The sequence below is a fragment of the Bubalus bubalis genome, chromosome 10 (assembly GCF_019923935.1).
Source record: "Bubalus bubalis isolate 160015118507 breed Murrah chromosome 10, NDDB_SH_1, whole genome shotgun sequence".
In the NCBI taxonomy this organism is placed as follows: Eukaryota; Metazoa; Chordata; class Mammalia; order Artiodactyla; family Bovidae; genus Bubalus; species Bubalus bubalis.
The window spans coordinates 21062427-21085926 of NC_059166.1; the positions used below are offsets into that span (position 1 = coordinate 21062427).

The 23500-nt window shown below is 42.2% G+C and overlaps 1 protein-coding gene and 1 long non-coding RNA gene across 5 annotated transcripts in view; one reads left to right on the plus strand and one right to left on the minus strand.

Annotated features, from left to right (window-relative positions):
• Positions 1–9057: 9057 nt before the first annotated feature.
• Positions 9058–14493, minus strand: LOC123327659. The gene is made up of 2 exons (XR_006542295.2): positions 14212–14493; positions 9058–11120 (listed from the first exon to the last, which is right to left on the minus strand). It is a non-coding gene; the product is annotated as an uncharacterized LOC123327659 (long non-coding RNA).
• Positions 14371–23500, plus strand: part of EPM2A (EPM2A glucan phosphatase, laforin) — a 113505-nt gene continuing 104375 nt past the window's right edge. For 2 of the 4 annotated variants that reach the window (XM_025294434.3, XM_044924135.1), the window contains exon 1: positions 14472–14890. In XM_025294434.3, coding sequence (XP_025150219.2) covers positions 14590–14890 — 301 coding nt within the window. In that variant the 5' untranslated portion in view covers positions 14472–14589. The other 2 variants (XM_044924133.2, XM_044924134.2) reach the window with 2 other exon arrangements.

Genomic DNA, 23500 nt, shown 5'->3' on the forward strand with positions numbered 1-23500 from the left:
GTGGCCCTGCAGTGACTATGTCAGAGCTGGACATTTATTGAAAATTAAAGACTCTGGAAAATCAATCCTTACCTCAAAGTGATAATAAATCACACTTTCTAAAAAGAGTGTTGCTGCATCCCAAAGAGATTTACTTAAGAATGCACTATCAGTACCTAACCTAATACTTCAAAAAGTTTGATACCTAAATGAAATTATTAAATGTATATTAGCCTTTCCATGATTAATATTATTTGCCTGAGAGGCTTGAAGGTGACGCACTCACATATTCACTGCGGAAGGTAATGAGCAAATAGAGTATTGAAATTTACCATGTGCTCATTTCTGCTGTTAATAGCGTAAATGAACTCATGTCTTTATATTGAACTAAGGTGTGTGATATGCTTCACCTCTTGATTTCAATAAATTTCTTATTCTCTCTTTAGACATTAAACACCCAAGACATTTTCTTTTCTTTTTCATTTTCCACTTCTTTGAAATAGAATTTCCGTAACATACTTGTCTCTTTCAGAGAAGACAATGGCAACCCACTCCAGCACTCTTGCCTGGAAAATCCCATGGATGGAGGAGCCTGGTAGGCTACAGTCTATGAGGTTGCTAAGAGTCAGACAGGACTGAACGACTTCACTTTCACTTTTCACTTTCATGCATTGGAGAAGGAAATGGCAACCCACTCCAGTGTTCTTGCCTGGAGAATCCCAGGGACGGGGGAGCCTGGTGGGCTGCCGTCTATGGGGTCGCACAGAGTCGGACATGACTGACGTGACTTAGCAGCAGCAGCAGGTTGTCTCTTTATCCATTGTTTTTTATTACAAATTGTGATATGTGGGGGCTTCCCTGGTGGTCCAATGGTTGAGACTTCACCTTCCAGCGCATGGGGTACAGGTTCGATCCCTGGTCTACATGCCTTGTGACTAAAAAAGCAAAACGTAAAAAACAGAAGCAATATTGTCACACATTCAATAAAGACAGAAAAAAACCAAATTGTGGTATGTGAAACATGTGAAATAAAGTGCATGACTACTCTAAAATGTAACTGAGTAAGGCAAAATCCATGTCTGTTATATAATTATTTTAGAAAACCAACTTCCGGAATCCTTATCCTTTGCTCCTTTAAAATGACTTTACCTTAAACATGCTTTGAGGTTTTCTGCTTCCGCTTTTGTGGGTGCAGTCCCCTGACTTGGGATATCTGTGTCCCCTTATCTCCATCTCTTGTTTGCTGTCTCTCCCATGCTGTGCTTCCAAGTTGTTAATGACCTGACTATCAGACCCAACCGTCCAGGTCCTTGGTCTTTCAGTCCTGTTCAGACCTTTTTGATTTCTGTTTCTAGTTGTCAGTCATTGCTCGGTTACAAGTAATTTAGTATCCTTATATTAAAAATAATATCTGTGCTGTAAATCTATTTTTCACTTGTGTTTGTCTCCAATGACTACACCATAAACTCCTTGAGGGCAAGGATCATATATTTATGAAGTCCAAGTTGCCTAATCCAGTGCTGTCAACTTCAACAGTATTTGTATATTGATTTTCTGATATGAATTAGTTGCTTTTGGGGGAGGGATTTGAAAAAAATGAAATGGTTATTTTTCCTATCTACCACTGTAAAGTACAAATTAGAACTTTAGTGTATGGTGAAGCGAACAAAGTCTCTTCTAGATTTTTAGAAACCAAGTTTATGTCTGTTTTCTTTGAAAAGCAGAGTTCACAATTCATGTGATTTAAAGGGGCAATACAACAGTTCACTTGCTTTTTTGGGGGTGCATCCTGCAAGCTCTTTTTTTGCGTGTGGTGGCATGGAGAAAATAGCACCTCGCTCCATCTGGTTCATATTTATATTGATAAGTTGAAGTGGAAACTGCTAAGTCAGGTTCAGAAAACTGTTTCCCTCATCACAGCCTCTTCTGGCCTCCTTTTAAGGAAGGAAGCAGTAGAATTTTTGTTCCCTGCTTCATTCATCTCTTGGAGTTCCTGGAGCTACAGAATGACTGTGAAGCCTCTAGTTCTCTAAGTCTTAGCAGAGGGTGCAGACTCCTCCACTTGGTAGACCTCCAAAGGCAGATAATCTCATCATAGAGAATGTATATAACATCTAGACTACTGTTCTACATCTAGCTAGATACTTTTTTTTTTCCAGGCTGATATATATAATCTGCTTAGAGCTGTAATTTTTGCAAAGGATCTGTCCTAATGAGTGAAAATATTAATATTTACCAAACTGTGTCTAAACAGATATCTTTTTTTTTCACTTTTTAAAAAATAATGCTTTTTCTTGTTCCCTCTGTCCCGTTCTTCCTTCGTACACAAACTCTGCACGGTGATACTGTGTCTATGAACATATTATGTGGCAGACTGCTGCCTTTGTTTTTGTTCATTTACTTTTAAAAAATTGATGTACAATATTATGTTATAGATGTATAATACAGTGATACAGAATTTTTAAAGGTTATACTCCATCTATAGTTATCATAAGAGATTGGCTATATTCCCCATGTTTTACAATATATCCTTGTAGCCTCTTTTACACCTAATAGTTTGTCCATCTTAAACCTCTATCCCTATATTACTTCTCCGTCTCCAGTGACTACTAGTTTGTCCTCTCTGTGAGTCTGCTTCTTTTTTGTTATATTCATTAGTTTGTTGTGGTCTTTAGATTCTACATGTAAGTGATATCATACGGTATTTGTATTTCTGACTTATTTCACTGAGCCTAATGTCCTTTAAGTCCATCCATGTTGCTACAATTTTTTTATGGCTGAGTAGTATTTCGTTGTATATATATGTCACATCTTCTTTATCCATTCATCAGCTGATGGATACTTAGGTTGCCCCCATATCTTAGCTATTGTAAATAATGCTGCCATGAAAACTGGAGGGCATGCTTCTTTTCAAATTGGTGCTTTTGTGTTTTTTGACTAGATACCCAGGAGTGGAATTGCTAGGTCATACGGTAGCTCTATTTTTAGTTTTTTGAGAATCCTCTGTACTATTTTCCACAGTGGCTACACAAATTTACATTCACACTGACGGTGTATGAGGGTTCCCTTTTCTCCACATCCTCGCCAACCTTTGATATTTGCGCTCTTTTTGATGACAGCTGTTTGGACAGGTGTGAGGTGACAGCTTGTTGTGGTCTTGGTTAACAGTTGCCTGATTATTAGCCATGTTGAGCATCTTTTCATGTGCCTGTTGATGATCTGCATGTCCTCTTTGGGAAAATGCTTATTTAGTTCTGCCCATCTTTTAATCGGCTTGTTTTCTTACTTTGGAATCAGGGCTTTAGCTTACACATATACCTTTGTAAGAACCGGGAATATTTTCCTCTGGGAGAAGGAAATAGTGATGTGTGTCACCCTAGTACTCCCAGCCCCCATGGCTTTCTATGGATTTACTCTGTGGTACTAGGCTTACCAAGGAGCAGGTGTTTTATGGGAAGAAAAAAGGACACAGATTAAAAGGGTTTGCAAGTGCAGCATGGGCTGCGTTTCAGCTCCACTGATGCCTCCAGCTCAGTGCTTCTGTGCAACATGTGAGCCGCACAACCATATGCTGGAGAAGACGTTCCTGAGTACAGTCCCTGGCTCTGTCACGTATCAGCTGTACGGCCTGAGGCGAATCAGTTAATGTTTCAGAAACTTTCATCCTTCTGTATAATGGAGATCATAATTATGTTGTGGAAGTGTGGAGAAGGTTAAGTAAGATGAGGTATGGTAAACACCCAGCACGGAACCTACCTCATAGTAGCTCAGAGCTCAATAAATGAGAAGTTATTATTATTATTGTATATTGTTAGGAAAAAGTATTCAAAACTTAGAAGTAAGATGCAAGTTGACTGCATGTCAGGCAGACGGGAACAGTGTCCATCATATGCATTCAAGAATTATTTTTCCTGCCTTGATTTATGTTACTGTTTGTCATTGATTAAGACCCTACCTTTAAAGTTAGATATTAAATTTTGTAAATGTTTGGTGTTTAAAGATGAAATTGATTTCTGTGTGGTGGAACAGAGAAATCTAAAGGTCACAGTTTTATTGCTCAGTGGGAAATTAATCAATTTTGTATCTAACCTAGTGATCTAGCAATTTTTTAGTGTCTATAGACTTTGTTTCTTGAATTGTTTTTCAATCATCTTTACCGTCCTGCTGGTTCCCTTATTAATTTGCAGCAGATTCATTCTGGAAAATTTTACTTTGGCAATGTCCATAGTGCCTGCTTGGACAAGTATATTTCTTTAAAAAGTGGCTGGTTCCATTAATTAAAATATGAAGATGTGCCCTCCTTCTAACCTATTTCTGCATTTCCAGGGAGCCCTGAAAAGAAATAGAGATTTGGGGAAGGCCCACGGCATTTACTCAGATCCTGCTTTATCCTTTCTTTCCTCTTGAAGGCTAGTGGGGTTCCCCTCAGGTTTCTCCCTATGGTTCCCACCAATGCCTACCTTCTCTCTAGGATCCTGGCCTTTGTCCAGCTGGTGGTGAAGTAAAGGAATGTTGTCACACCAACTTTCTGCCTGCCGTTTTCTTCCCACTTCAGAAATAGGCACCCTAAACCGTTTCATGTTTAAAGTATTTATACTTAATATCAGTTCAGTTCAGTTCAGTCGCTCAGTCATGTCCAACTCTTTGCAACCCCATGAACTGCAGCATGCCAGGCCTCTCTGTCCATCACCAACTCCCGGAATTCACTCAGACTCACGTCCATCAAGTCATTGATGCCATCCAACCATCTCATCCTCTGTCATCCCCTTCTCCTGCCTCCAATCCCTCCCAGCATCAGAGTCTTTTCCAATGAGTCAGCTCTTCGCATGAGGTGGCCAAAGTACTGGAGTTTCAGCTTTAGCATCATTCCTTCCAAAGAAATCCCAGGGCTGATCTCCTTCAGAATGGAATGGTTGGATCTCCTTGCAGTCCAAGGGACTCTCAAGAGTCTTCTCCAACACCACAGTTCAAAGGCATCAATTCTTCAGTGCTCAGCTTTCTTCACAGTCCATAGGGCTTCCTTAATAGGACTTCCCTGGTGGCTCAGACGGTAAAATTGTCTGCCTATAATGCGGGAGACCTGGGTTCAATCCCTGGGTCGGAAAGATCCCTCTGGAGAAGGAAATACCAACCCGCTCCAGTACTCTTGCCTGGAAAATCCCATGGATGGATGGAGGAGCCGGGTAGGCTACAGTTCATGGGATGGCAAAGAGTCGGACATGACTGAGCAACTTCACTTTCACTTTCCCTGGTGGCTCAGATGGTAAAGAATCTGCCTGCAATTTAGGAGCCCTGGGTTTGATCCCTAGGTTGGGAAGATCCTCTGGAGGAGATGGCAACCCACTCCAGTATTCCTGCTTGGAGAATTCCATGAATAGAAGAGCCTGGTGGGCTACAGTCCATGGGGTTGCAAAGAGTCAGACATAACTGAGTGATTAACACACATACTTAATATAAAGACATATAATACAGTGTTTAGGAAAAATATGCAAAGGGTAAATTACAGTGCATTCAAATTCTGAAAAAGTGCTGTCAGGTTTGCCTCCTGGCCTCCCCTCACCCCCAACAACCGTCCTCCTCTCCTACCTCAATCTCCATTCTCCATTTAAGGATAAACGAGCCAGCTCTGCTTTCAGCTAACCTCTTTCCTTTTTCACAAACACTTTGAAAGTTCCCTTGGGAGTTTTAAATCATCCCTTCTACCTACTGCTGTTTTATTCCCAAGTGTTGCGTTATCAGGCTCTCTACCCTCCTGGAGAAAGGTGTTAATTAGTCTGCCATGCAAGTTATACGGGCCCTAGGAGGATCTTTTTTTACCACTGAAGGAACTCTAAGCTGGTGTCTCTAACCTCAAGGTCCGGTCATCTAGCTTGGCTCTCTCCTTTCCATAGGAAAAGTCAGCTGAGGTCATTGCCTAACAAAAACCAGGCTGACCTGCTGAATAGAAGCTCCCAATTGAGAAATTCCAGGAAGACATGTGGATTTCACAACTCAGAGAGTGGGAAGGAATGTGTGAGGGAAGGGGCAAAGTTAATGCCTTTGGAAAAGGTATGCGTTTCATTGTCATCTTATACTTGGAGCATTTTAAAAATTAACCTTTTTGATTGTATACATTACAGAGAAATAAGCATGACAAAACTAGCTGTTGTTGATGATGCATTGAAAATGCAGTACTTCCCTATGACTGTGCGGGGGTGGGAAATGGAATTATTGGAATCTCCTGGAGATAGAAGATTTTTTACATATATCAAAAAGGAACATGGATTTTTTAAATAGTTGAGAAATGTTGTGGGATTTTTGAACAAAGCCTTGGTAGAGTTCAAATCCTTCTACTGCTCCAGATACTCAAAGAGATTTCAAGTAGCTTAACCTACAGTTTTCCAAGCCGGAAGAGAAGCTGCAATATGCAAACATTTTTAAGCTGTATTCAAATTCTCTCTGGAAGGTTTTTTGTTTGTTTTTCCTTTTGTTATTTTTTTTAAGCTACACAATTGGCAGTAGTATGTGACACATTTAATTCAGTATATTCTGACAAGTAATAAACTAATCCTTATAATGGTTTCTAAACTACTTGGTTGAAATATGTTTTACATCAGTGAGTGTGTGAATACATACACAATATTATAAGGAAAGATTTATGATAACTCACTGACTAGTGAAAGATTGCTTCAGAAAACAGAAATCACCAGATCCCAGTAATAGCTTTCCCTGAGGGAGCTTTGAAAGAATTTACATTTGAATTGGATCCTCAAACTCTAAATTTGAACTTATCACCCATCTGTGAAGATATATTGTAGTTATATAGGAGATAACACTACAGAAATGAAATTAAATGACAACAAATTAGTTTTGTCTTTTAAAAATTATTATCAGAATTATGTTACTCTGCTGAGCTAATTCTTGTTCTAATTCTTGCCCTAATTCAGCTGGTCATTATAACATCAAGAATCTGATCCCAAATGGGTTTCATAAATAATCTCTTTTAATAAGTATCCTCAGTTATTGAATTGTAAAAAGAAATCTCACATAGACAACAAGGAAAAGGAGCTGGAAATAACACAGCTTAATGATTGGTAAATTTTTTCATACTGCCTTCTTAAATCTGTTTCCACTGCCAACAAGATAGGCATATTAAGGGATTAAAAGTTACCATTTTTCTATCACCTGAGGGCAAATTCACATTAAATACCAAGATATTTATGTTTTTTACAGACTCATTGATCAGTTAAGACTGCCACTTATGATTCATCTGTTCCAATTATTCCTAAGCATGAATTTTGTTACAGGAAATAATTACATAAAGTTCATTTTTTAAGAACTAAAGGGGAATAACCTATTTAAATATGTTGGGATTTCAAATTCTGTAAATGATTTAATTATCAGAAAACAAATATTATATTAAATTATCTTTAACTATGAGCTCAATGGATGTCTTTTAGCGCGTGGTTCTGCCCTTTCCTTGCTGTGTTGACTAGACCTCTCTAGCCTGGTTCCTCACATATAAAAATGAGGACAACCACTGCAGTCATCTTATAAGAGTGGTGAGAGAATTAAATGAGATAATATGGATATGAAAACCCTGTGTCTGGCACATAAAAAAGGGCTCCATAGATATTCTAATTATCACTGTTAAAAAGTTCAAATGATTGACAAAGTGTGGATGAGACTTTAAAATATGTCTTTTAATCCATATCTGTCTCTCTTCCCAATTGCATTTTACCAAGGGTACAATGTAGCTAGCACTTTTATACTATATTTAAATTCATGCCAAAAATGCTGCTGCTGCTGCTAAGTCGCTTCAGTCGTGTCCGACTCTGTGCGACCCCATAAGATGGCAGCCCACCAGGCTGCTCCGTCCCTGGGATTCTCCAGGCAAGAACACTGGAGTGGGTCGCCATTTCCTCCTCCAATGCATGAAAGTGAAAAGGGAAAGTGAAGTCGCTCAGTCGTGTCCGACTCTTTGCAACCCCATGGACTGCAGCCTACCGGGCTCTTCCATCCACGGGATTTTCCGGGCAAGAGTACTGGAGTGGGGTGCCATTGCCAAAAATAAGCCGTTACAAATTTTGTTTAGGGCCTTAAAAATGGTGCTTCCAACTGTTACTCAACTTCTTTATGAGGAGAGAGGAGAAAAGGAAATAATGTCTATTGAACAAATACATTGTTTTCGTTTCTTGCTACTGTTTCATCTCCAGAATGGGTAGTATTCCCTCTGGAAGAGCCAGTGGGAATAATGCCATCTGGAACCCACACAGCACGGGCAGCATACAGAACTCAAGAAAGGTCTAGACTGCCAGCTTCCAGGGTCTTTGCATGCCCAAAGCACTCTCATTTTCCCGAAATTACCCTGAGAATATTGTGTAACAGCAATTTGAATACACTGACTCACTTCCACTGTGATTTAATGTCTACTTTGCTACCAAATTAGCCGTATTTGGCCAGCTCTTCTGTCTTCACAATTTTCTTTGTGTTTATCCTTATGCTTAGCAACTAACCAAACACTGACTGGAATATCAATATTTAAAATGAAATGTATTAATAGCTTACTAATTGTTCCACTGAGAGACTGAGTTTGTAGGTTACATATTTGTACTTCTTTGTTTTACTTATGATATTCTGAAGGCATGAAATGTTGACTTTCTCCCCAACTATTTGCAAGCTTTAAGCAAGTGAGTGGGTGTTCAGTAGTGTCTGAATCTTTGTGACCCTATGGACTGTAACCCACAAGCTTTTCAATACTGGTAAAAAGGTATCCTTTAGTGTCTTTAGTTCACAGAAGATTGATATCTTAAGTGCTGGTGAATACAGACATGCTAAGACCACGAGGAAAATTTTAATGAAGAATCAAAAAGTCACAAATATGTAAACAGGACAACTGGTTTTCTTAAGGCAGTGACCAAAATTAAAGCCCCTGTCCTCTGCACCCCATCCCCAACAGTTTTCTTGTGAACAAACAGCCTGTGTTTCCGGGCCCAAAATGATGTTTTAAGTTGAAAAAATATTACTGACTTTTACTGGAAGCAAACTTAAAGCAAAAGGTTTTATTTTATGCCATTTAAAAATTATCAAAGCTATAAATTTATAGTCATAGAATTACCATTTTTTATTTTTGGTTTGTTTTACCTTGGAAAAGCTTGAAAATGTTTACTGTAAACCCATTTTATACATACTAAAAGTATTATAACATTCTTCCAAAAAAAAAAGTGATCATGTGTCATTTCAGACATCACATTGGTCTAGACAAGAGAAAAGTATGAAATGTTTTTGCATGAGATCATGGCTCTGAGTAGTGCCTCTTGCACTAACCAGAGAACTTTTAGAGCTGGAAGGGGCTTTATAGGTCATTATTTTATTCCTCAATTCACAGGTAAGAACCTGAGGCCCAGAGAGTAAATGACCTATGGAAGGTCTGGAGTTCATGTTCTGAGGTGTTCTGATGGTCTTTTGCAGACTGTTTAGAAAGGGCAGTTTCTATTATTCTTAACACAAGACCTCTAATGCATGGAATTATACAACATTCTACTAGGGCCATGCTCCAAATACAATGATTAGGGAGGTCAGGACAGCAAATGGAAATACATTTGGTTCAGCAAATGGAAAGGTATTTATACCTTTCCATTTGCTGAACCAATCAGGATGGAGAAAGGATTATCTATCCCTGAATTTTCAGCCAACACATTAGCCAAGGTGGTAAGACCTTGCAGGGCTCTTGTTGTTGTGCCATAAGGGGCGGCATGGTTGGGTATGAAAGTACAACATTGACCTCCTATCATGACACATACAGGCTTCCTTGGTGGCTCAGTGGTAAAGAATCTGCCTCCAAGGCATGAGACCCATGAGACGCTGGTTTGATCCCTGGATCGGGAAGATCTTCTGGAGAAGAAAATGGCAACCCACTCCAGTATTCTTGCCTGGAGAATCCCATGGACAGAGGATCCCAGCAGGTTACAGTCTATAGGGTCACAAAGAGTCAGACATGATGGAAGCGATTGAGTACGCACACATGCATAACACATACTCCCTGCTTTTCTGCCAGGATCATGTCTAAGACCAGTGTGTCTCCCTGGTCATCTTACTGGTTGAGTCTAATTGTTTTCTATTCCCTTGATAGTGTATCTAGTATAGTTGACAAACCTCTGCTGGTTATAATAAATATACTTTATCCAATCCACATTTTTATTGATGGTGGACCATCAGAATAATACCGGTTCTAATCCCTTTGCTATCTGGTTTCTAGCTTTGCTCTAGGGTTTGGTGTAAATCCTTCACCTCTACCACGGTGACCTTAGTAGGGTCATTAGGAACTGAGAGTCAAGTTTGTTCAGAGTTCTGGGTCTATGTCACTAATGAGGAGGTAAAATTTTTAACAAGCTGAATAGCTAACGTTCCCAGTGGATACCTCCCAGATAGGTCTGCCCCTAGTCCATACCAATGCTCAAGAGATGGATGCTTATCTCTGGTTTGACTGTTAACAACAGTGGGTTACATTGTAGATTCCCATAATCATCTCGGGGTACGCCCCTTGCCAGGGATAATCTTTTAGTTCCACTAGGGTGGGAGCTGCTTTATATGGCTCAGCCGTGTAACCAATCCTGGGTAGTCCACCATACTTTGGCCAAACTATAGCAAGGGAGTTGGCATGGATCATTTCCTGACATGCCCAATATGGTTCAGGACAAAGGTACTTATGTTCTTCAGATAGCTGTTTTTGGCTGTGTAGGCCACCAGAAGGCAAGACCTGGAAAGCATCAAATTTCAAAGTTAGGGGATCCATGCTCATGGTCACATTAATAATTAAGTTGACCTGATAAGGGCTGTCCCCAACAATCGGCATCTTGGTATATAGAATGACCAAGAAGGATATTAAGGCCTTTTCAAAGACAGCTTTGTAGGATTGGGTGCTGGACCATAGCCAATTGTTCTTTTTTGTTAGGGGATGGAGTCCGTTTGATTCTCCTGTAATGAGTCCAACCTTTCTCTGCAGTGCGAGCAACTGTTTCCTTCATGAGCAGTACCTTATCAGGTCCTTCTCAGGTCAGTTTGAGTTTGTCTTCCTTCCAGGTTTTTCTCAGAACACGATCACCAGGCTGATGAGGATGCATGAGAAATCCAAGGATGGAGCCTGAGCCAACCAACAGGCCCTGCAACTTAAGAGAAGGCAGAGTAGAGGAGAGGCCAAGTATATATTTCTCAGAAATTGGTCTTTAGTTTCCATGCTTGGCAGGTCAGCAATTTGACCCAAATATGGTAACCAGTACAGCATCTCATATGGGGATAATTCAGTATTCTTATGAGGGGCAGTTCTGATTCTGAGAAGAGTAATTGGGAGGCACTTGGTCCAAGGAAATTTGGTTTCTAACATTAATTATTTATTTATTTTTCTTCATCCCTACCTACATATACCTTCTGGCTTCTCTTAATTTTTCTAAACTTCTATATTTCCAATTGTCTAATTTCTGTAATTTCTTAGAAATATCTGGCCAAATATTAGTTACAAAATGGAATTTTAACATATTTTGGTCAAGAGGATCATCTAAATTCAATCCAGAGTATTTTCTTATTTGGTCTTTTAACCTACTCAGAAATTCAACCAGCCCTTCATCTTTTCCTTGCTGGATGTCAAAGGCCTTAGTAATATTTTGGGATTGGGGAACTGACTCTCTGATCCCTTTTATAATTAGGTCCCTGAGATCTCTCATATTACCCCTATGTTCAGGATTGTTATTATCCTATTGTGGCTTCTTGGTTAGGGAATTTCACTTCAGCTACTAAGGCATTTGAGCCAGCTGGGTATTCCCGTTTCCAATCGGCCGGCCATGGCTGCCAGAAGATACAACACCTAAGATAGACAAAAGCTCGGCCCATGTGAAAATTTGGGGGCCTAGAAGTTGATCTAGCTGGTCTGCAACCCCAGGTGGATCCTCTAATAGGGGCTTCAGTTCTTTCTTCAGTTCTTGAAACTTGGAGCTGGTAAGGAGGATGTCCACAAATCCAGTTCCCTTTCCTCCTAGGGGAACTTCTCGGAGGAAGTAGAGGGCCTGAGGTTTCTCTCTTTTTGGGGGGAAGGGTAAACTTTGAATGTCCATTTTACATTGTTTTATCTCCTTCCTCAATGGAGGAAGGGAGGGGAACAGTGCTGGAGATGATGCTGAGGCCATAGTGGCCATCTCGATTTCCCTCTCTTCTGTTCTTGTTTCCTCTTCTATCTGAGGCAGTTCAGGCTGTTCCTGGGCAGTTCAGGCTGTAGGCCTCCTGGGTTATAAGGATGAGGCAAATCCCACCAGGCTCCCCCGTCCCTGGGATTCTCCAGGCAAGAACACTGGAGTGGGTTGCCATTTCCTTCTCCAATGCATGAGAGTAAAAAAATAAAGTTCCATCTTTAAGGGGAATAGAACCACTGGCCCCTTTCTCCAACAAAGAACATAATCTATTTCTTCCTGGGCAACCGGATTCTTGTCATTAACAAATTCTATAGGCAATTGGAAGATCCAGTCTTCATCTGACCCAAACTTAGGCCAAAATACTGATGGTTTCAACATAGGTTCTTGAGTCCAAATGAAACAGAAATACTTTACCATCTGTTGTTTCCCTTTTGTCCTAGGATTATCTCCCCAATGTTGGAGCATGTGTCCTAGGGGACTGTCTAGGGGAATCTCGTTGTTGGCCTTTTTCCCCTTGGAATCCTTCTTGCCTAAAGAAGAATTCTTACTACCCATCCCTGTCATCTGATTCTTGGAGGAGGGCATGGCAACCCACTCCAGTATTCTTGCCCGGAGAATTCCACGGACAGAAGAGCCTGGTGGGCTACAGTCCATAGGTTGCAAAATCAGACACAACTGAAGCGAGTTAGCACTGCACACATCTCTGATTGTGTGCACTTGACTGGAGGCTCATCACCACGCCCACCCACTCCCCCCCACCTTTCTTTCTTTAGAGGTTTCTTGCACTCTTTTCCAGTAGCTTCAATTCTGTCTCCAGCCGTTTCCCTCGTGGGAGAAATATCCCCAGAAGAGGTGCTTCTTAGCTACTGGTAGGTGTGGGTAGTTCATTCGACCTCTCCAGGTGATGTGGATCCCCGACGAGCTCCCCAATTGTTGGAAATCTAATCCCACTCGTGCCGGGGAGAATAAGAAAAATACTGGACAACAGTCTGGCGGGCAATCACACTGAGCGGGAAGTCTGCTCCCCTCCGAGCTTATCCCTGACATGTTGCACCCTACTCTGGGAGATGGTGAGGGACCGGGAGTCCTGGCGTGCTGCAGTCCTTGGGACCCTGAAGACTCGCACAGGACTGGGGGACTGAACAACAACAACTTGGATTGATGGGAGCATGGTAGCACAATCCAGAGCGATTGGCTAAATCAAGTGAAGCAGCTGCCAAGTGAGGTGGCTGGGAACAAATGAAGCATCTGGGTGGGGGAGGGGCTTCCCTGGTGGCTCAGTTGGTAAAGAATCCGCTTGCAACGCGGGAACCTACCAACACGTGCAGCTTGGCTACAGGAACTTTCCTAATTGTTGTTCAGTCGCCCAGTCCTGTCCGACTCTCTGCGACCCCATGGATTGCAGCACGCCAGGCATTTCGGTCCCTCACTATCTCTGGACATTTGCCCAGGGTCATGTCCATTGCATCGGTCATGCCTCCTCCTTTGATGCCCTCTTCTCCTTCTGCCCTCAATCTTTCCCAGCATTGGGGACTTTTCCAATGAGTTGTCTGTTCGCTTCAGATAACCAAAATACCAGAGTTTCAGCTTCAGCATCAGTCCTTCCAGTGACTATTCAGGGTTGATCTCCCTTAAGATTGACTGGTTTGATCTTCTTGCTGTCCAAGAGACTTTCAGGTGTCTGGTCCAGCACCACAGTTTGAAGGTATTCTGCCTTTGGGTTCTGCCTTTCTTATGGTCCAGGTCCAGCTCTCACAACCGAAAGTGACCACTGGGAAGACCACAGCCTTGACTAAATCGGCCTTTGTGGGTAGGGTAATGTCTCTGCTTTCCCACACACTAAGTTTGTTATAGCTTTCCTGGCAAGAAGCAGTCCTATTCCGATTTCATGGCTACAGTCACAGTCTGCAGTGAGTCTGGAGCCCAAGAAGAGGCAATCTGTCACTATTTCCACCCTTTTCCCATTTGCCATGCAGTACAGGAACTTAAGACTACAAAATGGCGTGGGTTTCCTAGGAAGGAAGTTGATTATATTCTTTGATAGAAAAGACCACATTATTCCTATACTCACAGAAATAATTTCGAGTCTTTTGGAAAGGTCACTGGAAAATCTCGGAGTTTATGGGGAGTTTGCTTTCCTAAACTTTTTTTTTTTTTTTTTTTCCGCTTTCCCCGGGTCCCCAGCCAACCGCGGAGCCGCTAGAAGAGGCAGCCTCCTTCTCCCGGCGCGACGGGTCGTGGCCGCAGTGAACCACCTCCCGCGGCCAGAGGCCCCGGCCTGGATCAGGCTCGGGCTCCTGGGCCGCGTGATGCAGCCCAAAAAAGGTGCAGCCTCGCACGTGTCCTCGCCGGCGCCTGGGACCCAATCGCCGCGTCCGCCTAGCGCTCGGGCCGCGTCCGCCGGTCGCAGGGACAGGGGGGACCCGGAGTTGCGCCGCCCGCCGCCGCCATGCGATTCCGCTTCGGGGTGGTGGTGTCGCCCGCCGTGGTCGGGGCCGGGCCGGAGCTGCTGGTCGTGGGGTCCCGGCCCGAGCTGGGGCGCTGGGAGCCGGGCGGGGCCGTGCGTCTGAGGCCGGCGGGCACGGCGGCGGGCGCTGGCGCGCTGGCGCTGCAGGAGCCGGGCCTATGGCTCGGGGAGGTGGAGTTGGCGGCCGAGGAGGCGGCGCAGGACGGGGCGGAGCCGGGCCGCGTGGACACGTTCTGGTACAAGTTCCTGAAGCGCGAGCCGGGAGGAGAGCTCTCCTGGGAAGGTACGGGGGCTGCTGTGCCGCCCTTCACCCGGGGGCCCCGGCCTCGGCCTGGGGCGGGTTCCACTGTCTCCGCCGCGGCTCCCCGGGCGTTCGGCCTGGGTCTCGGGCTTTGCCCGCCGCCCGGACTGCCCGGGCGCCCCGGGCTGACCTTGGTCTGGCCGCCCAGCTGTCGCCACCAGCCGGGCGTCCCGCTCCCGACGAGTTCCCCTGGTGGAGGCTGTGTTCCCGGTCTGCCGTCCGTTCGGTCTCTGCCCCTCCGGCCTCTTTCCCACACACCTGGGACCTGGTGTCTTGCCCCCGCTACCCCGGCGCTCCGGCCTCCGCCCGCCTGGCCCCCCGCGTCCTCTCTGAGGGCGTCCCCGGGCTCCCTGGGCCCCGCCGCTCCTGGGTTTTGCTCCTCAACTCCGCCGTGACTGTTTTTGTGCCCTCATTTTCCTGCCCCAATTCACTAAAAAATGACCCACCCAGTAAAGCTAGCCTTTTTGCTAATCCTAAACGGCAGCATGCTGCTTAGTGTATTTTGTTTTTCTTCTTTTCCATTTGAGACTGAACAAATGGCAAGATGTTGAGCGTTTTCTCTTTTCAAATTTTTTTTCAAAGCCCGGAAATTGTGGCTTCCCTGATGTCCCAGAAGGTAAAGAATCCGCTTGCAGTGCGGGAGAACTGGATTCGATCCCTGGATCGGGAAGATCCCCTGGAGGCTGCTGCTGCTGCTGCTAAGTCGCTTCAGTCATGTCTGACTCTGTGCGGCCCCATAGACGGCAGCCCACCAGGCTCCCCCCGTCCCTGGGATTCTCCAGGCAAGATCACCGGAGTGGGTTGCCATTTCCTTCTCCAATGCATGAAAGTGAAAAGTGAAAGTGATGTCGCTCAGTCGTGTCCGACTCTCAGCGACCCCATGGACATGGGATTTTCCAGGCAAGAGTACTAGAGTTGGGTGCCATTGCCTTCTCCGTTCCCTGGAGGAGGGCATGGCAACCCACTCCAGTATTCGTGCCTGGAGAATCCCATGGACAGAGGAGCCTGGCGGGCTACAGCCCATGAGGTCACTAAGAGTCAGACACGACTGAGCGACTAAGCACAGCATAATTTGGCAGTGGAGATATGCTCCGATTTCTTAAAATACAAAACCAATACCTGGTGGCTGGAAAAAAAAAAAAAAAAAAGCAAAAACATGTACAAAAATAAAAACTTGTTTGCTCCACTCACCCTAAGCCCATGTATACCAATACATGACGTGTCTGTTTATCTCATACACAAGTTGTATAATATATTATTCACCTTCTTGCTTCTTTTTGCTCTGCAACATGTTGCAAAATACTTTTCAGTGTTACTCCATGTAGATGTATTTCATTTTCTATATGGTAACGAAATATTCTGTATCTACCAGTGTGCATTTAGATTGCTTTCCATCTGCTTCTGTTATAAACACTAACAGCTTAATTGAAAGTCCTTGTATAAAGTTCTCTTTGAGGATTTGGGAATGTCCTTGTAGGGTAGATTCTGAGAAGTGAAATTGTTAGGTCAAAGAGTAGCCGTGTTTTACATTTCAGTAGTAGTAGTAGTGTTAGTTGCTCAGTTGTGCCCGACTCTTTGCAACCCCATAGACTGTAGCCCGCCAGGCTCCTCTGTCCATGGAATTTTTCAGGCAAGAATACTGGAGTGGGTTGTCATTCTCTTCTCCAGGTGATCTGCCCCACCCAGGAACCCAACCCAGGTCTTCTGCATTGCAGGCAGATTCTTTACCATCTTTACCACCAGGGAATAAGGGCTGCCAAATTATTCCCTGAAAAAGTGATGCCACGTGTAGACTCCCGCCCGTGTGTGAATATAGACAGCCCTTTCTTTAAATGAAACGTACAGAGTAGGGGACTGGAGTGTGTGTGGTTCAGTGGTTGTCTAAAGCAGATGAAAGGTCCCTGGGGAAGTTTATATGAAATAGTGGGCCATTTAGCCCATGCTGCTGCTGCTAAGTCACTTCAGTCGTGTCTGACTCTGTGCGACCCCATAGACGGCAGCCCACTCGGCTCCTCTGACCCTGGGATTCTCCAGGCAAGAACACTGGAGTGGGTTGCCATTTCCTTCTCCAAAGCATGAAAGTGAAAAGTGAAAGTGAAGTCACTCAGTCGTGTCCGACTCTTAGCGACCCCATGGGCTGCAGCCTACCAGGCTCCTCCGTCCATGGGATTTTCCAGGCAAAAGTACTGGAGTGCCCATAGTGATGTGGAAACAAAGAATCAGCAAAGAGCATGAGTGTTCTGTAATATGTTTATATGTTATCCTTGTTCCTCTTTTTGTACCCTACTGAGTTTCATAGTCTGGTACCATTTATTGTCCTTTTCTGTTACCATGCCAGAATTGAAAGGTGCTCTCATTGATTACGCCCTTATTTATAGGATATTCTATTGTTAATAGTATTGCATATTTTCATAATAAAGTAATATCTGATAATTTTAATAAAAATTAAGATGGTTAGAAACAAAGATCTTCCCTTTCCCCAGCCCTCCTCCTTTTCTATTTTTAGTTTTTCTGAATTCTCCTAAATTCAGATATTCTTCTGAATTTCTTAATGTATCCACTTGAATTTTTCTGTTTTTAGGTTTTCTGAGAGTTGCCACATGAATTATATGTTACACTTTAAAATTAGACAATGTCTACTGACAACAGCTACTATATACGTATAAAATTAATCATCTTACTTGCTGTGAAATATGAAAAGTTTAGCTCAGGTTCATTATCTCTCCCCTCCCTGCTGATTTTTATATTATTATTTTACATTATACTCATGTAGTTTACTGTTGATTTTCTATTATATAGAAATTTCTGTATTATGCTTCTTTTATATAGAAAGTTGCATGTGTGCATGCTAAGTCACTTCAGTCATGTCTGACACTTTTCAGCCCTATAAACTGTGGCCCCCTCCCCAGGCTCCTCTGTCCATGGGATTCTGCAGGCAAGAATACTGGAGTAGGTTGCCATGCCTTCCTCCAGGAGATCTTCCCAACCCAGGAATAGAACTTGTGTCTCTTATGTCTCTTGAATTGGCAGGCAGGTTCTTTACCACCAGCGCCACCTGGGGAGCCCATGTATATATAAAAGGTTAAGAAAAATAACACCTGCACATTCCTTTCCTTTTCTTTACTTTGGTTAATCATTGTTTCTGTGTTAAGTTCTATATAATTTGTATTTTGTTTTATAATTGTTACTATGCCATTTTGTTTTAGGCTGATAGGTTGATTCGAAGAATTGTAAGTTGAACAGACAGCATAATGAGAAGCAGCATGCTGCTGCTGAAGCGGCATAGCCAACATTTAAGAGCAGGGATTCTAGAGCCAGAATGTCTAGCTTCACCAACCAGTGTGTGACCTTGGGCAAGTCACTTAACTTTACTGTGCTATTGTTGAAAGGACCAAACTGGCTAATAAATCTAAAGAGCTTAGGATAGGACATATATTAAGTGTTAAATAAGTGTTACTTGTTGTTATTTTTACTATTATGATTGAGAAATAATTATTGCAGAACCAAGTAGTGTAATTACACTAATTAAAAAGTTTAGAAATATAATTCTGTGACGTGAAACCATGTACTAGGAGGAAAAGTTCTCTTACACTATAAATCATGCTCAGATTTTATTTAAAATGATATCAGAGTTCATTTTACTTTATATTTGAGTGGCAATGTTCTTTTACACCTTGCTTTAAACTTTCTAGTTACTTTTTAAAAACAGGAACAGCACATTGATCCTCAAAATTTCCTAGTTTAAATGAACTATCTGATGAATGCAAATTCCTCACTTTTTGAAAACATTCTGTTCCTTGAAGATTTGGGGGTTTTGTTCTAATTTTCACTGCTGCTGCTAAGTTGCTTCAGTCATGTCCGACTCTGTGCAACCCCATAGACGGCAGCCCACCAGGCTCCCCCGTCCCTGGGATTCTCCAGGCAAGAACACTGGAGTGGGTTTCCTTCTCCAATGCATGCAAGTGAAAAGTGAAAGTGAAGTCGCCTACCAGGCTCCTCCGTCCATGAGATTTTCCAATATTGATATATATCTTTCTGAACATAGCTATCTGGGATTTATATTATTGTTGTTGCTTTTACTTGGACTCCTGTGTTAGTTGCATTGTTTAGGATCCCACATTTTCCACTTTCTTGAATATCTTAGTCCTTTCATTCAGTCGTATCCTCAAATAATTTAAAGAAACAGTAACTGAGAGATAGACTACCTGAGTTCTTAGATGCCTGAAAAGGTCTTTATCTTGCTTTCACATGTGATTAGTCATCTGGTAGAGTATTCTAGTCTCAAAATAATGCTTGCTTTGAAGGCACTGCCTCAGTAGCTTCTAGCACCAGTTGTAGTTGATAATTCTTATGTCAAAGTAAGCCCATTTCTTTGTCGGTACTTTTTTTTTTTTGCTCTTTGAAGCTTAAAAACTTTTCCTTACATTATTTTACCAGGTTGTATCTCAGTCTTTTGTTGTTGTTGTTCTTATGACTTGACAATTGGTTGCCTTTTTCAATTCCAGGAATTATTTTTTTTACTAATGGAAACTTTCTATTGTTTCTTTATTTTCCCCTCTCTGTTTTCTCTGTTCTTTCCTCTGACATGTATTACTCATTATACTGTACCATCTGCTTTTATGTGAGTATCTCTTAGCATTTCTCCTGTGTTTTCCATCTTTTGTTTGGATAGATTTCCCCGACTATGTTTCCAGATCACTGTTTTGTTTTTAATACTACCCATCCCATTATTTACTTCTTATTCTAGACTTAAAATTTTTTTTTTAACAATCATTTTTAATCTCCCACATTTTTCTGTTAGTCTCTGATTTCTTTTCTTTTTTTTTTCCAGAGCTGGTTTTTCTTATGGTATGGATAATTTATATTTAAATCTTTCTGAGGACATTAAATAGAATTGATTGAATTTGTTTTTGTCTTGCATTAACTTTTTGTCCCTTTCCCCATAGCAATATATTTTTAATGCTAAAAGTTTTCCTCAAGTGTCCGGTAATCTTTAGGTGACCATTTACATTTATGAATAAAGGTTATGTTGATTTGTAGAAGCAACTGTGCTGGATCCCTGCTGAAGTTGTTTATGTTTATCCAAAATCTCCTCTAAATGGAAGTATACTCATGGGATATCGTGTAATTTGGCAGATTTTGTGGAGGGGAAGGTTTCTTCATTTAGGGTTAATGGGTGAGAATCCAGAGGACTCCTGGTCCTTATCATTAACAAAGTAAAACAAAACAAAGCAAACAAAAATGTGACTGTAGGTAGAAATATTTCAGTCTATTCTATTCCTGAATGGTGCTCCCTTTTTCTTTTACCTTCTAGTCAGTTGATGAATACATAGTTATCTCAAGATCTGTTCTGTTCAGATCTCTAGACCCTACACCTCTTCTCAGGTCCTTTCCAGGAAAACCATTCCGTCCTCTATTGAGAACATAGTTATTTCATGTTAGGGATAAGGTAGGGTGGAAGGAGGCAGGTGGGAGACCATTCCTTCAACTTTTCCACATTGCCATCTATTTGTTAAGTCTCTTCTTACAAGTCGTTCTTCTTCTTTTAAAAAAATATTTATTTATTGATTGATGCCATTCCCCATGGCATATAGGATCATAGTTCTCCGACTAAAGATCAAACCCATGCCCCTGCAGTGAATCGAGGATTCTTAACCACTGAACCACCAGGGAAGTCCCACATGTCTTTCTTAAATACTTTTTTATTCTTTCTCTTGGCACTTGTTCCTTTCCTTATACCTCTTTTATAGTTTAAAATTGCATTAATTATAGTGACTTTGACTCTGATTGTAAGTAATAGAAGCAGTATGAAGAGTAGGGAGGAGGATCTCCCCCCTCCAAAAAATGTGGACTGTTTGAGAAACAGTTTGGAATGCAATAGACTGCAGGTTGGGTTTCCATGGTAGCTCAGCAGGTAAAGAATCAGCCTGCAATGAAGGAGACCTGGGTTTGATTCCTTGGTTGGGAAGATCCCTTGGAGAATGGATAGGCTACCCACTCCAGTGTTCTTGGAGGCTGGTGGCTCAGACAGTAAAGAGTCCACCTGCAATGTGGGAGACCTGGATTCGATGCCTGGGTTGGGAAGATCCCTTGGAGGAGGGCATGGCAACAGGCTGCAAGTAACAGAAAACACAACAAGCAATTGCTTAGACAAATAAGGGTTAGTTTTTGTGCTATAAAAAGTTCATAGGTAGGTGATGGTGATAATGGTTCATAGCTTGTGGATATCAGGTAAGATGCCATTGTATTTTCTTAGCTTTTCCCTCAAAGCTACAGCTGCTATTCTAATCATTGCATCTGCATTCAGTAGAATATAAGGAAGGAGAGGGAAGAGTGGAAATGTCAGCCATAGGCATCCCTTTTAATCTAGAAAGCATTAACTTTGCTGGCATTCTCCATACCCTGCAACACACATACAGGTATACCTTGCTTTATTCCACTTCACTTTATTGAGCTTTGCAGATGTTACTTTTTTTTTTTTCTTACATTGAGGATTTGTGGCAACTTTGTGTTGAACAAGTCTATTGGTGCCATTTATAAACAACATTTGCTCACTCAATGTCTCTGTGTCACATTTTGGTAATTCTTGCAATACTTCAAACTTTTTCATTATTATTATATTTTTTATCCTTCTGGGAAAGATTCACCATCCTAGATGCCATTCAAAACATTTGTGATTCATGGAAAGAGGTCAAAATATCAATATTAATAGAAGTTTGGGAGAAGTTGATTCCAGCCTTCATGGATGACTTTGAGGGGTTCAAGACTTGGAAGAAGTATCAGCAGATGTGGTAGAAACAGCAAGAGAACTCAAATTAGAAGTGAAGCCTGAAGATGTGGCTCAGTTGCTTCAATCTCATGGTAAGGCTTTCCCCATGAGGAGTTGTTTCTTGAAATAGAATCTACTCCTGGGAAGATGTCATGAAGACTGCTGTAATGACAAGAGGATATTTAGAATATTACATAAACTTAATTGATAAAGCAGGAGCAGAGCTTGAGAAGATTAGCTCCAGTTTTGAAAGAAGTCCTGTCATGGGTCAAAGGCTATCAAATAGCATTGTGTGCTACAGAAATACTGTTCATGAAAGAAAGAGTCAATTGACGTGGCAAATTTCACTGTTGTCTTTTTAAAAAGAAATTGCTACAGCCACTCCAGCCTTTACCAGCCACCATCCTAACAGGTCAGTAGTCATCAGCATTGAGGCAAGACTCTCCATCAGCAAACAAAATTATGACTTGGTGAAGGTACAGATGATGGTGAGCATTTTTAGCAATAGAGTGTTTAAACTAAGGTATGCAGATGACACCACCCTTATGGCAGAAAGTGAAGAGGAACTCAAAAGCCTCTTAATGAAAGTGAAAGTGGAGAGTGAAAAAGTTGGCTTAAAGCTCAACATTCAGAAAACAAAGATCATGGCATCCGGTCCCACCAATTTATGGGAAATAGATGGGGAAACAGTGGAAACAGTGTCAGACTTTATTTTTCTGGGCTCCAAAATCACTACAGATGGTGATTGCAGCCATGAAATTAAAAGACTCTTACTCCTTGGAAGGAAAGTTATGACCAACCTAGAGAGCATATTCAAAAGCAGAGACATTACTTTGCCAACAAAGGTTAGTCTAGTCAAGGCTATGGTTTTTCCTGTGGTCATGTATGGATGTGAGAGTTGGACTGTGAAGAAGGCTGAGCACCAAAGAATTGATGGTTTTGAACTGTGGTGTTGGAGAAGACTCTTGAGAGTCCCTTGGACTGCAAGGAGATCCAACCAGTCCATTCTGAAGGAGATCAGCCCTGGGATTTCTTTGGAAGGAATGATGCTAAAGCTGAAACTCCAGTACTTTGGCCACCTCATGCAAAGAGTTGACTCATTGGAAAAGACTCTGATGCTGGGAGGGATTGGGGGCAGGAGGAGAAGGGGACGACAGAGGATGAGATGGCTGGATGGCATCACTGACTCGATGGACATGAGTCTGAGTGAACTCCGGGAGTTGGTGAGGGACAGGGAGGCCTGGCGTGCTGCGATTCATGGGGTCGCAAAGAGTCAGACACGACTGAGCGACTGATCTGATCTGAAACTAAGGTATTTGAATTATTTTTTAAATTTGTCTTATTTTGATATTTGCTTTATTTTGATAGCCTGGAACTGAATTGGCAATGTCATTAAGGTATTCCTATAGTTCTTTTTCATATTTATAATTGAACAGAATTGTTGTACTGGGCTACATCTACTACAGAAGCCCTAGTGAAAAAAATCAGTCATTTCTCCAAAGAGCTTTGGTTTGTTTTATTGTAGAATGGTATTAAAAACTACTCCTTCATGGATCACAGCTTTATCATTGTGAAGGAGCTATGAGCCATGCCATGCAGGGCCACCCAAGATGGATGGATCATAGCAAAGAGTTCTGACAAAATGTGGGCCACTGGAGAACGAAATGGCAACTCACTCCAGTATTCTTGCCTGAAGAATCCCATGTACAGTCTGAAAAGGCAAAAATATATGACACCAAATACCCCCCCAGGTCAGAAGATGTTCAATATGCTATTGGGGGAGGACAATTACTAATAGCTCCAGTAAGAATGGAAGTGGCTGG